At 40.7% G+C, this 14,502-nt stretch overlaps 1 protein-coding gene across 3 annotated transcripts in view; it reads left to right on the forward strand.

Moving 5' to 3' along the window:
• dlg1b (discs large MAGUK scaffold protein 1b) overlaps window positions 1-14,502 on the forward strand; it is a gene marked incomplete at its 5' end in the record, with an annotated part of 78,054 nt that overhangs the window by 47,763 nt on the left and 15,789 nt on the right. The window contains 4 exons of one of the 3 annotated variants that reach the window (XM_083781563.1): window positions 3,863-3,977; window positions 7,368-7,544; window positions 8,289-8,355; window positions 12,690-12,789. In XM_083781563.1, coding sequence (XP_083637689.1) covers window positions 3,863-3,977; window positions 7,368-7,544; window positions 8,289-8,355; window positions 12,690-12,789 — 459 coding nt within the window. The remainder of the gene's footprint in view (window positions 1-3,862; window positions 3,978-7,367; window positions 7,545-8,288; window positions 8,356-12,689; window positions 12,790-14,502) is intronic. The other 2 variants (XM_083781564.1, XM_083781565.1) reach the window with 2 other exon arrangements.

Here is a 14,502-nt window from a genome sequence, read left to right on the forward strand (position 1 = left end):
GTACATGTGCACGTGCTGTACAAGGTATTTGACTTGACACGTTTTTACACATACTGTATGACCCTGGTTTACGGTCATAGTAAAACGACAAAAAATAATGTTCTTTGGGTTTGACTCAACTCCCAGCAGTGGGACAGTTTTCTTTTGTTCCTGTTAGGTTGACTTTCAGCGGCTGTCACCATCTTTTAACCACTTAAAGGTAGGATAAGTGATTTATTTTAGTTAAAATAAGTGTTAAATAGCTCTACATTCTCATAGTAATCATTGCTATGGTGTGTTTGTTCAGTAACACGAGTCTCCATGTCTCTCCTAGCTCTATATAATAAACAGAAATTCCATTTTACATTGCATCTTACGAGTGGTCGGTTTCTTTTGGCCTCGACCTGCATGCCTGTACTTGTCCTTATCACTGTGAATCGTGTGATGTAGTCTGGAAATGCGTCTATAGCAGTGATTACTATCAGAATATATATAGCTTTAACTTTTTAAGCATTTATTTTTTGTTTTATCCAACTTTTAAATCCAATATGCCGTTAACCAGGATCCGACAGGGGTCTCTACTTGCCCCTCTTTCTCTTTTTTCCCTTCTACACCTAATCACGGGCGAATATAGCCGATGTACAAGCTCACAATGCATCACAACATGCTGAGCCGTCTCTGATTACCTCGCGGCAGAGTGAATATGAGGACTGTAATAAACGAAGAGGTGGATACATCCCTAAGTGTCAGTCATGCTGTGTTTCTTCCCTAGCGAGTTAGTCGAAAATGAGAGTGTTGTAGCCTCCAAAATTGTCGTTGAATACTCCCATGACGGATTAAAAATATCCTCTGCTGCCTGCTGGTATTTACGATTGGATCATAATAATTTTGTGAGTGAATCATACAACAACTTTCACCCAAAAGTAGTGAGTATAGCTGACCTACAAGCTCACAACTCGTTGTACACTTTACTTTTTGAAATATAATAAAAAGGAACTTTTTTTGGACACCAGACAGCGACAATAGTAATATTTATTTTCACTTGAACTCCAGTAACTGTGATTTTGGGGGCGGGTGAATTATATATTTTTGTATTTGGTTTGGAGACCTTGACATTGACAGTCACGCTGCGTCTTGCGTTCCGGCAGGGATTGAATTCCATGCCAGGCTATTAAAAGCCCTGAGGTACAGGACCTGCTTTATTATTATTAATATTAAGGGACTTGGAGGAACCAGTGGTGGAAAGTAACTAAGTACATTTTCTTAAGTACTGTACTTGACTACAATTTTGGAGTATTTGTATTTTCTTAAGTATTTAGAGTTACTTAGATTATTATTACAAAGCATACATTACCCATTTCAGCCCTACATTGAGGCCATTTGAAAATACAAGCTATACAAGCTCACAATGCGTTGCGACACATTGTGAGCTTGTAGGTCTGCTATTTTCAAAAGATTTTTTGCACATTTGAATACTTGAAATGGGACATTCTGCATAGTGAGTACTTTCTAAGTACTTTAAGTAGATTTTGAATTCCAGACTTTTACTTGAGTTCTACATTGCAGTATTGATACTTTTACTTAAGTATAACATTGAATACTGCTTGGAACTGGACTGAAGGGTGAGGATGTGTGGTGTGCTGCTGTTGTAAACTCTCTGAACTGATCCAACTGGGACTCATGAGTGGAGTGTTTGGGTCGGATATTGTTCGGTTTAATTATAATTTAGTTTCCTTTTTAGTTTATTTTTAAACGGTGTGATCGACTACTCCGTTTTCATTTTTTAAATTGGCTTGTCGGGCAGAAACCTCTTATCTTCATGTTCTAACTTTTTTTGTGTTTTGGTATATAACGCCCTACGTTGTCATCATACAGCGTCACACGGAAGCATCAAAAGTAGGAGATCCATTGGCCCGGACGGCTGGGATAGCGGTCCGGACACCTAGGCTGCTGATGCAGCCTGACAGCGTGTCGCGGGTTCGATCCCTGATCCCGCCCTTTTGCTGTGTGTTCTCTCTCTCCCCGTTACCTGTGATTTATCAATGAAGGCAAACAAAAGAAGAAAAAAAAAACATCCCCAAAAAAAGATGCAAAGTGAGCTTGTAGTTTTGGACACTATGAGGTTTACACCCGACAGAGACGTTATAGTATTCATTGCTTGTTAATTAATTTGAGATTGGATTTAACTCGGTTAAAACCGACACAATGCGCTGTGAGTTTGTAGATATTCGAAGTCTTAACCCATTCTGACCAGGCACCCATTTTGGTGTCAGCATCATGTTATGCTTTAGCTATTTAAAAATAGCAGATCTACAAGCTCATATCGCGCCACCGAGTGGCGCGATACGAGCTTGTAGGTCTGCTATTTTTTGAAAAATCGAAGAACGACTGACATTTCTTTAGAATCTGATCTCAGGTCAGAATGGGTTCATCAGACCAGTGTGTGTCCGGCGGAAACCTTCGTATGAATCTGATCTCAGGTCAGAATGGGTTAAGTGGTTCATTCCACCTGCAGTGAAAGTCTGTGCTGCTGACGCACAGCAGCTGCTTGTTGTGTTGCGTTGCGTTGCGTTTGCGTTTGCGTCCGTCCATTCTTTTCCAAGACTAAACTAATCTGGGGGATCGATAGATGTGGCAGATGTCGGGGTCTTTCCTAATTCAAGGTCCCTCAAGAAGATGCGGAGACATCATTCCTAACTGCTCCAGTCGATAGACACTCCCTTTACTGTGAATACCAACTAGAGTATTCAACCTTTTGTTTCACCTGGGACGTTTGTTGAGTACGTACAGTATATTCAGTCATTAATATTCACATATGTAAGCTTATGCCAGTACTACTACTAGACTTCTCTGCTGTGAGACTTGACTTACTTGCAAGAAAGAAAAAAAACACCTAACTCAATTCTTGAGGTTTTAGATTTTCTTTTTGTATTTTCTATTGAACATCCTTTACAGTACGTGTGTGTGTGTTGTGTTTGTTAAACAAATATTGAACCAATGGAAAGTATTAAAAGGTGCTTCTGACAAAACCTCCATTGGACCAAAAACTCCATTGGACCCTCAAATTGTGTAACTCCACCACCTATCCCCCTCATGCAAGTAATTGACAACATGCAAGTCACAAGACCAACTTTGATGAGATGATGGATAGATGGATAGATATTTGTCCTTTCGGAAATTTGTTTTGTGCACAGCAGTCAGGATACAGAAAACATATACAAACAGATCACACAGCACATTGAAGCCAACAGAAGGCCACCAGTCATAGTTCACACTTTATGCACGGAAATGAGATGTAGTATCACATTATTTTTTAAATATAAGGTTTAAAGGTTTTATGACATTCATTTTCATTTATTTTTCTTTTTCTTTTTTCTTTTAGGTTTTATGACCTCAATTACACACAAAAAACCTGAACTTTGAACATTCAGTGGATTTTCTGTGGTCTGAAGTTTTCTTTGGGGTTTTTTGGGCCTTTTGAGCTACAATGAAAACAGGCAACACAGTGAAACAGTGACATCTGCTGGCAAATCCCATTGACATATATGGGATTTGCAGTAAGTGATGTCACTTACTGCCGGCAAATCAGAGCACCTGTTTGAGCCAGAAAACCCCAGATCACAGAAAATCTACTGAATGTTAAAAGTTCATGTTTTTTGGGTGCAATTGAGATTAGAAAACCTAAAAAAAACAAGAACAATTCCAAAACCTTTTTTTTAATGTCAAAATCCCTTTAAAGCCACAGGAGTCTGTGCGCTAAAAACACAGCAATTTGGCGGTGCTTGACACAAAAAAGGTTTGGCAACCTACTGCTTTACAGATTCTGGTGGTTTCTGAATGCATAGTATGGTCGTTATATGAATGCAGCTGTTGTCTGTTACAGAGTACGGCCGTTTCGAGGCGAAGATCCATGACCTTCGAGAACAAATGATGAACAGCAGCATCAGCTCCGGGTCGGGCTCACTCCGAACCAGCCAGAAGAGGTCGCTATACGTCAGGTAATGCTCTGCATGAATACGTTGAACCCATTCTGACCTGAGATCAGATTCATACGAGGTTTCCGCCGGACACACACACTGGTCTGATGATCTGATTCTGACCTGAGATCAGATTCTAAAAAATGTCAGTCGTTCTTCGATTTTTCAAAAATAGCAGACCTACAAGCTCATATCGCGCCACTCGGTGGCGCGATATGAGCTTGTAGATCTGCTATTTTTCAATAGCTAAAGCATAACATGATGCCGACACCAAAATGGGTGCCCGGTCAGAATGGGTTAACCTTAGAGTATATATGAATAGAGACGGCACCGGATTTCTCCTCCCCTCCACTTGCATTAAGTTGTTCAAAAGCGCATGAGGCGATTTCACTCCTCCTTCCCGGGTAGGAACAGAGTGCATTCTGGGATGGATTGCCCCGCAATAACATGAACGCGCTGGCCGTTGACTATCATTGCATGTGTTCACGTATGAAACAGCGGCCGTTCACGTATGAAACGGCATCCACGTGTCATCACGAATGTGCACAATGATAGTCAAAGGACCAGCACGTTCATGTGTTTGGGCCAGAGCTGCAATACCAAATATATATTGGTATCAGTATCAAAAATATTTAAAAATATATATATTTTTTTACTTTCCTCTAATTCCTCTAATTTGGTGTTCAGGTGATGATATGCACATTACATGCACAATATAATTACAATTTCTTTATTTTATTTATAATGGGCTTCGGTGGCAACGAGGACCAAAACTGGTGTCCACCAGGTGGCACTGAATAAGTTGACCCGAGGACCCGATTCTAAAAAAAGATGAGATGTGGGCGAGTTCCGAAAGGCAGCGCAGAAGAACACCCTTTAGTGTAATATTGCAATTATACAACAGTTAGCCTTAAAACTAAGATATTCGCAAAAACATTATATATTTTTAATGACAGATGTAGTCACTTGCAATTTGTACACTCTCAGAGTTAGACCCGTATGGGGCCATTTGTAACCCACTCAAGGACACTATTGATAGCCACTGTAGCAGAGTATTTCCAGTGAGCCAACATGCACAATAGCAGAACCCTGACCAGAATGGAACTGAGCCTTCATTAGTATCATTGGTAACACCTGTGACGGAAGTAGGAAAAATGCCCAAGTTCTTTTCCAAAATGACGTGTGCGCATAGGGCCCATTGGGTCTTGCTTGGTTCAGATTCCATCACCTCGGGACCCCTCAAGTGTAGTTCATCACAACACCCGAGCGAACCCAGAAGACGCGGCCAGCGCTGATCAGGAGGAGTCGAGCCGCAGCTGTGTAAAGCTGTGTGCTTCGCCGTATGACGGTCGGTGTTGTTGCGTATCGAAAATAGCAGACATGCAAGCTCACAATGCGGTGAGGTTATAATAGTTTTGGTTTTTTCATTATAGTTTAGTTTTAGTTAGTTTTGACTAGTTTTTTTCTAATTCAGTTAGTTTTAGTTAGTTTTTAGAGCGGGTTTGCTAGTTTTTATTTTGTTTTTATTTTGTTGAAATGCTTAGTTTTAGTTTAGTTTTAGTTTAGTTATAGTTTAGTTATAGTTTAGTTTTAGTTTATTTTTCGTACTTTGGTTTATTTGTCAGGTATAGGATTAAAAAAGATCAATAAGTATTGTGTAATAAAACCTAAAAGATATACCATTTAAAAATATAAACTCTAAAAGTTCAGAAACTTAACTTTGGTCCTTTATTTCTCCACTTTGATGATACCATTTGGTATTGTGTTTTATATCATTTTAATCATTGATCGTTGTCACCTGTACAACGAGGTATAGTCTGTATAGATTGTAAGAATCGGGCATTCGTGGAATGAGCAACACAGCTAAACGTGTGGGTAGCGCCCCCAAAAAATGTGCCAAAATTGCAAATGGTTGGTATACCAACCCTTGCTTTGAGTTGCTTAGTGGATTGGATGATTGCACTCTCCCACGGTAATAAGGAAAAAACAACACTTGGTTCTGTTGGTTGCATGTACAGCACATGCACTCGTACAGCACGCCCAAGCTGATCCCACAAGTGTTCAATTGGGTTGAGGTCTAGACTCACAGCATTTCCACTCCTACATTTTGGAGGTACTCTGTGATCCTGGCTCTACGGGGCGAGCGTTGGCATCCTGGAGGATGGCGTTAGGTCCAAGATTCTGAAGATATGGGATCGCCACTGGCTTCAGAATCTCACTGCATTGAGATTGCCTTTAATGATGAGAAGTTCTGTCTTGCCCGTGAGAGAGATACTGTTCCATACCAAACCAAGCTGTTGTGGCAAGGGTGAATAAATACCAACCACTTGCCATTTTGGCAAATGTGTGCTACCCACACATTTAGCTGTGTTGCTCATTCCACAAATGCCTGATCCTTATATAATAGGCCTATACCCTTCCGAAGTGCTCCGCATATTTTACTATCATCCTTTTCCACAAGGCACTTCTCTCTCCCATATTGGACTGTCTCTTTCTTCCAACTTTTCCTGGCAGTGTCCGAGCACGAAAATACCACCAAGTGTCACTGTTGCACAGCCTAACACACAGACACACACAGGCCAGGGAGGAGGGCTTACAGTACAGTACAGTACAGTACAGTACAGTACAGTACAGTACAGTACAGTACAGTACAGTACAGTACAGTACAGTACAGTACAGTACAGTACAGTACAGTACAGTACAGTACAGTACCACTCACTTAAGACTGGTTTGATTTTCCAAGTAACATGCAGTTAGTTTCAGGCAGTGCAGAATGTAAACAAGCAATGTAAAGTGTGGCTACATGCTGCCGTACGGTGCTGAAAACAGCCGTAAAACTTGTTGGAGAAATGAGGAAATTAATCAAATGAATTTAAAAGGTTTATATTATGAATTTCCAAAATGCATATAAATATTGATAAAAACTATAACTAAGGGTATTTTTTCTATAATTTCAGTTAGTTTTAGTTAGTTTTGTGAACACACAATACAGTTTCAGTTTAGTTATCGTTTTTAATTTATTTTTAGTTTTTATTTAGTTTCAGTTAACTAAAATGTTTTTTTAATTCTACTTTTCGTTTTTTTAGTTAGTTTTAGCTAACTATTATAACCTGTGCCTTGCGACTTGTTGTGAGCTTGTAGAGCTGATATTCTTTAAACGCACGACACCGTACGACGAATAGGCTGATCTGATCAGATAACTGCTGCACACAGCAGCAGGCTGCCATTATGATGACTGCATCATGCAATGTTGTGTTATGTGTTGTGTTCACACGGGCATGCAAAAGATTCAAAGATACAAAGGTACACAGTGGATTTGTATCTGAAGTCATTCTTTGGTCTCTCCCTCTCTCTCTCTCTCTCTCTCTCTCTCTCTCTCTCTCTCTGTCCCCCCACCACACACACATACAGAGCTCTGTTTGACTATGATAAGACCAAGGACTCGGGCCTGCCCAGCCAGGGCCTGAACTTTGCGTTCGGTGACATCCTGCATGTGGTGAATGCGTCAGACGATGAGTGGTGGCAGGCCAGGCAGGTCACCTCGCAGGGCGAGCTGGAGGAGGTGGGGGTCATCCCCAGCAAGAGACGGTGAGCACACACACACACACACACACAAGCACGCATGCATGCACACGGTGTAGTTTTATATCGTTGCTGTAGGGGAGAAACCTCGTAACTCCATATAGGGCTGTCCCCGACTAAGGATTTGTATAGTCGACTGATAGATGAATAAATTAGCTGTTAGTCGACTAATAGTCGACTAAGCCCCAAAAAATTGTATATAAAAATACAATATTTACAAAAATATACAAAAATATTGTATTATTCCACTAGGTCTGTGGGGGACATAAACACATTTGAACTCCAGATGCACATTTTTTTTTTTTTTAAGATATTTTTTGCGGCTTACGCCTTTTATTGATTTTTTAAGGGACAGATAGTAGGCTGACAGGAAACGGGAGAGAGATGGGGGGATGACATGCGGTAAAGGCCGTGTCGGGTCCGGGAGTCGAACCCGCGGCACACCGCGACTGGATCACCAGTCCGGTGCCCAGACCGTTACGCTACGGCCTGGGCCCAGATGCACATTTTTATATACAATTTTTTTGCTCAGTCGACTAAGAGGTGGTCAGTCGACTGAGACCCGTTCCGATCGATTAGTCGACTATTCGACTAATCGAGGTCAGCCCTAACTCCATACGACATTATATATTATATATATACATGTGTATATATATATATATATATATATATATATATATAGACATTAACACGGGTGCATACACAAAAGGGTTACCAGTTTGTAAGTGCGTGTCGTCTTCCTTCTGGCAGAGTGGAGAAGAAGGAGAGAGCGAGACTAAAGACGGTCAAGTTCAACGCCAAGTCCAAAGACAGAGGGGTGAGTGGTCCCAAAATCATAACATTCACATCCAATAAGACCATTTACACATATAAGGGCTGGGCAATATCTCTGTTATATCGATATATGTCGTGACTAAGGTAGGATTTGAATAGTATACTCTCGTGATATGGCAGTATGGAACTGTTAAAATATCTTGAATCACTTAATTTATTTTATTTGACATAAAGTATAAAAATATATATATAAAAAGTCCACAAACTCACAACGGCATGCAATATCCAATATGCAATATATAAATATAATATAGCTTGAAAAAACATTTATATTTTTTTCTTTATATATATTTTTAATTAGGACTACAATAAAAAAACGATTATGGCCACAATATGATCATCACAACATGGATATTTGAGTTTGTCCATATCCACTACCGTGCCCAGCCCTATCTATATACAGTAGGCCTATCATATCCACTACCGTGCCCAGCCCTACATACTGTAGGCCTATATAGCATGCAGTGCTAGAATACCCATTTCCTGTGGACTGTATTGTGTTAATGTTATTTTCTGAAGCTGCTGCACTGCTACTACAAACTATACACGTACTAATCACACTGTTTGATCCAACTAATAGTTCCAGAGTGACAATAATGGCAGCTAGCTAGCTAGTTAGTTAATAGCATGTTGTGGATGATCTTTTGACTGCCTCAGCCTCGCTCCCCTCCCAGATTAGTGTGTCTTATATATTTTTAATAACGTGTGTTTCTCTTCAACGTGTGTTTTGACGTGGCTACACACACACACCTGGTGTGTCGTTGTAACTTTAGAGACCAGCTGAAATGGGGAAAGAAAAGAGAAATCACACTTTTCAGAGCTTATCCGTGGTCATAATGGTTACATACATTCCAGGCCTTTGAGATTAAAATGTTTGAGGACCGCTGCCATATGATTCTAAAAACATCTTGAGGCAAGGGCCTATCCCTTTGCCTATCCCAATGCAGTAACAAACTTAATTCAGCACTGCCTTTTAGAGGTTTCTTTAATTTATTTTTTACTTTCTGGCGTGGGTTAAAAGATGCCTACACTACACGGTCGGCAATGCGATAGTTGGGAGCTAAAATATGTCACGATTATGCTCCTAAAAGAATATATAATAATAAACATTTCAGCTGGTCTTTAACATGCCTGACCAAACAATGCCCACGCCACCCCCAGCCTCCTAACACGGACACCATTGCCGAGTTCAAACCAACGTGCATGACGTGGACAAACCCCAACCAGAGAAAAAAATAAACAAAACAACGCTTGCCATTGACTGACTGTCTGTCTGTCTGGCTGACTGTCTATCTGTCCGTCAGTTTGGCTGACTGTCTATCTGTCCGTCAGTTTGGCTGACTGTCTTATCTGTCCGTTTGTCTGGCTGGCTGTCTTTGCTCCCGTCACCAGCATCTGCTTCGAGTCCTATGTCTCCTCGCCTCCTCCCCTTCCCTCGTCTCCTCTCCTCTCACTTGTCCTCTCTCACGCTACGGCACTCTGCTTGGAGTGAAGTCTGGTGTAGCCAGACAACTACAATCTCTGAATGCTATATAGAGTCTGGAGCTACACCTCCCGAAAGACGAGAACGGAAGATGTCACCCGCTTCCGTTCACGAAAATATATATTTTAAAATATCCATTTCATTTCAGAATTTCTGATAAGCAGCAAGCTATATCTTTGCTGTCTGGAAGAAACCACCTAACTCCAAAATCTCAAGTGGAGATGGGAGGTTTTTGTCGAAGCGCAAATTGTAATACTTTCCTTTGGTTCAATATGTTTTTAACCAACACATGTAAGTAAAGGTCGTTCAATAGCACTGATTTATGAGGGGAAAACAAGAGGGCTAAACTGGTGGAGTTGGCTGGATTGGATTGGAGTATCCAATGGAGTTAGGAGGCTTTCGCTAAAGACGTAACAGACAGACATAAAGCTTGTTCAATAGCATTGATTTATGAAAAAACAAAGTTAGTTGGTTTCTTCCAGACAGCAACGATATGCTTTGATTGTTTTTACACATTTGCGCGACCGTAAAGAGGAAACAGAAGCGGGGAGGAGTGTATGACGAAAGAATTTGAATATCGTGGGATAAAACTGCACGACTACTCTGAGTGTAATGTGTCGAACTCTCACATCATGTCGGACATTAAGTCGGACTCTCTCTCTCTCTCTCTCTCTCTCTGCATGAACATAACTAGTTGTCTTGTATTAATACCACTTTGACTCCATTCACCAGCATCCCCTTCTCTTTTTCTTCCTCTCACTCCGTCACTGAGCTCCACTCTTCTAACTCTCCTCTTTAACAAGATGGCCGACGTCTGACACCGCGTAGCTTCTTGATTTCAGATGGAAGATAAAGCAATGTCTTCCATCCCGCATGTATAGCTCCACACTGCTGACCCATATATGGGTGTCTTATCCATATATGTCCACCTGGGGGGGCTATCGAGCAATCCATTCATCGGGTGATTAGACCAGTGGCTCTCAAAGTGGCATTCAGGGACCCTCTGGGTTCCTTGAGGGGGGTTCAAAATCAAGGATAATAATACATTTTATTTATAGAGCCTTATTACTGTAACTCTGACAGTACACAAATGAAAGCAAGTCAATTTGGTTACATTTGTATCGTGTCACTGTTAACAGTATCATTTAACTCGAAAAGACTTCTGGGGTCATTCTCTGGCTTTTCAGTGCAACGCATAAGTTACTTGATTCAAAATTTCCTTAACCAGTTGAACCCCAGCGTTCATATTCTGGGGTGAACATTCACCAAAACATTGCTCACAATGCGTTGCAGTGCTTGTCGATCGGTAATTTCTGGTGAAGACATGTGGTGTAGACGGACAAAGTGGTCAACACCATGCAGTTGCTCTAAAACTACAGGGGTTAAGGGGGGGTCATGTGCAGGGGATGACACTAGCAGTTGCCCGACTGCCCGTGACAAGTAAATAAAACGAGTTTGATTAGCATAGCATTAGAATAGCATCTGTCTTTAGTTCGCTATAAAACACAAGATGTCTGTGGAATTTATAGCTGTTGATATATTTGGCATAAATATTGAGGTATTGTCCATATCACAAAGCCCCATAATTTGTGTAAGTGTTAAATGAACGGCAATTAAAATTGTACCTATCGCAATTTACTTTTCGGGCAAGTGGACATGACCCATGTGCAAGTAGAACATGACCTGTACTTGCCTGATGGGCAGAAGTGCGTCTGAGAACTTAGTGTCAACCCCTGGCCTGTGTAAAGGGTTTGAGAACCACAGGATTATTAGACCCATCTGACTCTGTGGCGGATTGGACATTTCAATTTCAAAAGGCTTCCCCTAAAGACGATCCCTACAACAAGTTTAGTCACGAGTGACTTAATTTTTCTATTGAAAAGTAGTTTATTCATTCATGACTTTCAAATTAAGTTTAATTAACTTTAAAAAAATAATTTAACCTGAGAGAATTAACAATGCAACCAAGTGCTAACAAATGGCGATAACACGTGGTTGAAAGTATAGTTAAACGTACTCCTGGATCAAACAGGATTAAACATGAGAGAAAAACTGAGGACCCGGGGGGCCGGGGCAGTGGGCACTCAACGGTAAAATGGAGGAAACAACAGGTTTCGCTGAAAATAGCAGATCAACAAGCTTGTCTATTATATTGTCTATTTTCAGCAAAAGCTTTCCCCACCATAACAGACTATAGAGCCCTGAGGAAATCCGGTCAACTAGGGTTTAAGTGGTTAAAACAAGGCAAACGCCAACATGTTTCTTTTGACCTCAAGAAGTCTTCATCAGGGCGACAATTTTATCTATTTAATTTAATTCACTTTTCACTTTAGTTTTAGTCAGTAAGCAAAACTGTTCCCGATGCAAACTTTCATTGCAAAAGGGCTGTGGGGAAATGAGCAAAAAATGCTTTTGAAGAAATAGAAACCCAACTTCACCCAACTATATAGCTTGTGAAATCATAACATACAAAAACACATAGTCTTTGCCACTACATACAGGTAGATCTGCTAAATTAGCTATTTTATGTATTCATGTATTTTTTTATTAAAAACAAAATTATAACTTTTGGAAAGTCAGGGACACCAGGGTTAAAGGTGGTTAATTGTTGGTTCACTACAAACATTTCGGCTACTAGCCACAGACTTGGATGGGAGGGGGGCGGCGGGCGACGTTAACTCGGGGTCGGTACGAGGGTTCTTTTTTCATCGTCTTCTCCATTATTATCTTCATCAAGATTCCTTCACCTTCCTCCTCCTCCTCCTTATCACCTACCCCCCCCCCCCCCCACCACCTCCTTCCCTCCTGCCCCACCTGTGTTCCCTCCTTCTCAGCAGTCACTCAGTGACAAGCGTAAAAAGAACCTCTTTTCCCGAAAGTTTCCTTTCTACAAGAGCAAGGAGGCCAGCGAACAGGACACCAGCGATGTGGACCGTAAGTAATGTCCCCAAAGTAATGTCCCCCCCCCTCTCCCGGTATCCCAGCGGTATCCCAGCGGTATCCCAGCGTTATCCCAGTCGGACCAGACAGACAGTGTAGAGGGGTGGGGTGGGGTGGGCTGAGAGGGGTTATAGGGAGGGGCGGAGCGGTCGGTGAGTCGGTCCAAAAGATCATTGGTTCGGCAGTGACGGGAAGCAGAGGGCGGAGGGTGGTTGACGCACCTAATGGAACGCACGCCTGCTGTCACGGCAACAGGGCCGGTCTCGGTTCTACCAGAACATAATCTGATAGGTAGGTATGTGAAGGGGGTATAGCCTATAAAATAAAAGGTTTAAGCTCTATATTCTGATAGTAATCATGCATGTAGATGAGATATATCACTCATTCTTGAGATGAGGGACAAAAGTGGAAAAAACATGTCCCACACATAAGAGCCTTATTATTGTTAAAAATAAATTAATTTAATAAAAATAAAAGCACTTGCAAAGTTAAATGTAATACAGTTGTGTATTATTATGCCATTAATTTCATTATAATTGTTTTCATATGCCATCTGAATTAGTTAAAAGCAGGCACTGTACCCAAAAACGCCTGTATTTAGCCTGTCCCCAGCAAGTGGTCATAATTTCAAACTGCTAAAAAAGTGTCTAATACTGTCACAATCACATAAATATACATACTAAATTAAAGTAGATTGTCAACAACATAGCAAACAATATACACAATAATTTTAATTTATATTTTCCATTAGATATCTCATATCAAATGTGTGTCCCACGTCTCCCGTCAACTCCGTCAGGTTTTTTAAAAGTCTTAAATTAATCAGAAAATATTGTCGACAGATTTAGCCTGAAGACTCCTTTTCCAAGTCCCGTTTGTATTTGTTGCAACTGTGGAGCACCTGGTCTGAAAAGCATTCAATTGTTTGATATTTTAAACAAACAATGTTGATATCAGGGTGGTCACAGCTTTTACATGTCAACTCCGTCAGGACATTATTATGATCTTTGTTAAGAATTCCAAAATAATGTTTATTATAAAAGTTTAGGGTTAGGTTTAGCTAACAAATGAAGCAAAAACAAAATGGCTACATTGTACTACAGAGGGTTAAGATGAAAACAAATGACATTTTGTCAACTCCGTCAGACGTCAACTCCGTCAGGTTTTGTGTCTGACGGAGTTGACATGTATCTGACGGAGTTGACAAAAGTGTTCCTAAAACAATAAAATTATAGTTTTTGAATAATGGGACGTATTCTAATTTGGCACACAGTTAGAGCATGCCTTAAGGAACATTTTTGGCTATAGGGCCATCACAGATTTGTCTCGTGGTGACCATGGCAGCCATTTTCCAAAATTGCCGCCACCTGATGTTATTTTACAATAACTCAAGTTCTACACCACCTAGGATCTTGATTCTGGTGACTAAGACTACATTTTCAAGGATGAGGGATACATTGGTACTATTTAGATTTGTCCTGTGACCATGGCAGCCATTGTTTTTCAAAATGGCCGCCACCTGCTGTTATTTTACAAGAACTCAAGTTTTAGACCACATAGGATCTTGATTCTGCCGACTAATAATACATTTTAAAAGATGAGGAATACAGTGGTACTATTTAGATTTGTCCTGTGACCATGGCAGCCATTGTTTTTCAAAGTGACCACCAACCTGCTGTTATTTTACCAATAACTCAAGTTTTAGAC

The sequence above is a fragment of the Protomyctophum parallelum genome (assembly GCF_964188405.1).
Source record: "Protomyctophum parallelum genome assembly, chromosome: 14".
Classification (NCBI taxonomy): domain Eukaryota; kingdom Metazoa; phylum Chordata; class Actinopteri; order Myctophiformes; family Myctophidae; genus Protomyctophum; species Protomyctophum parallelum.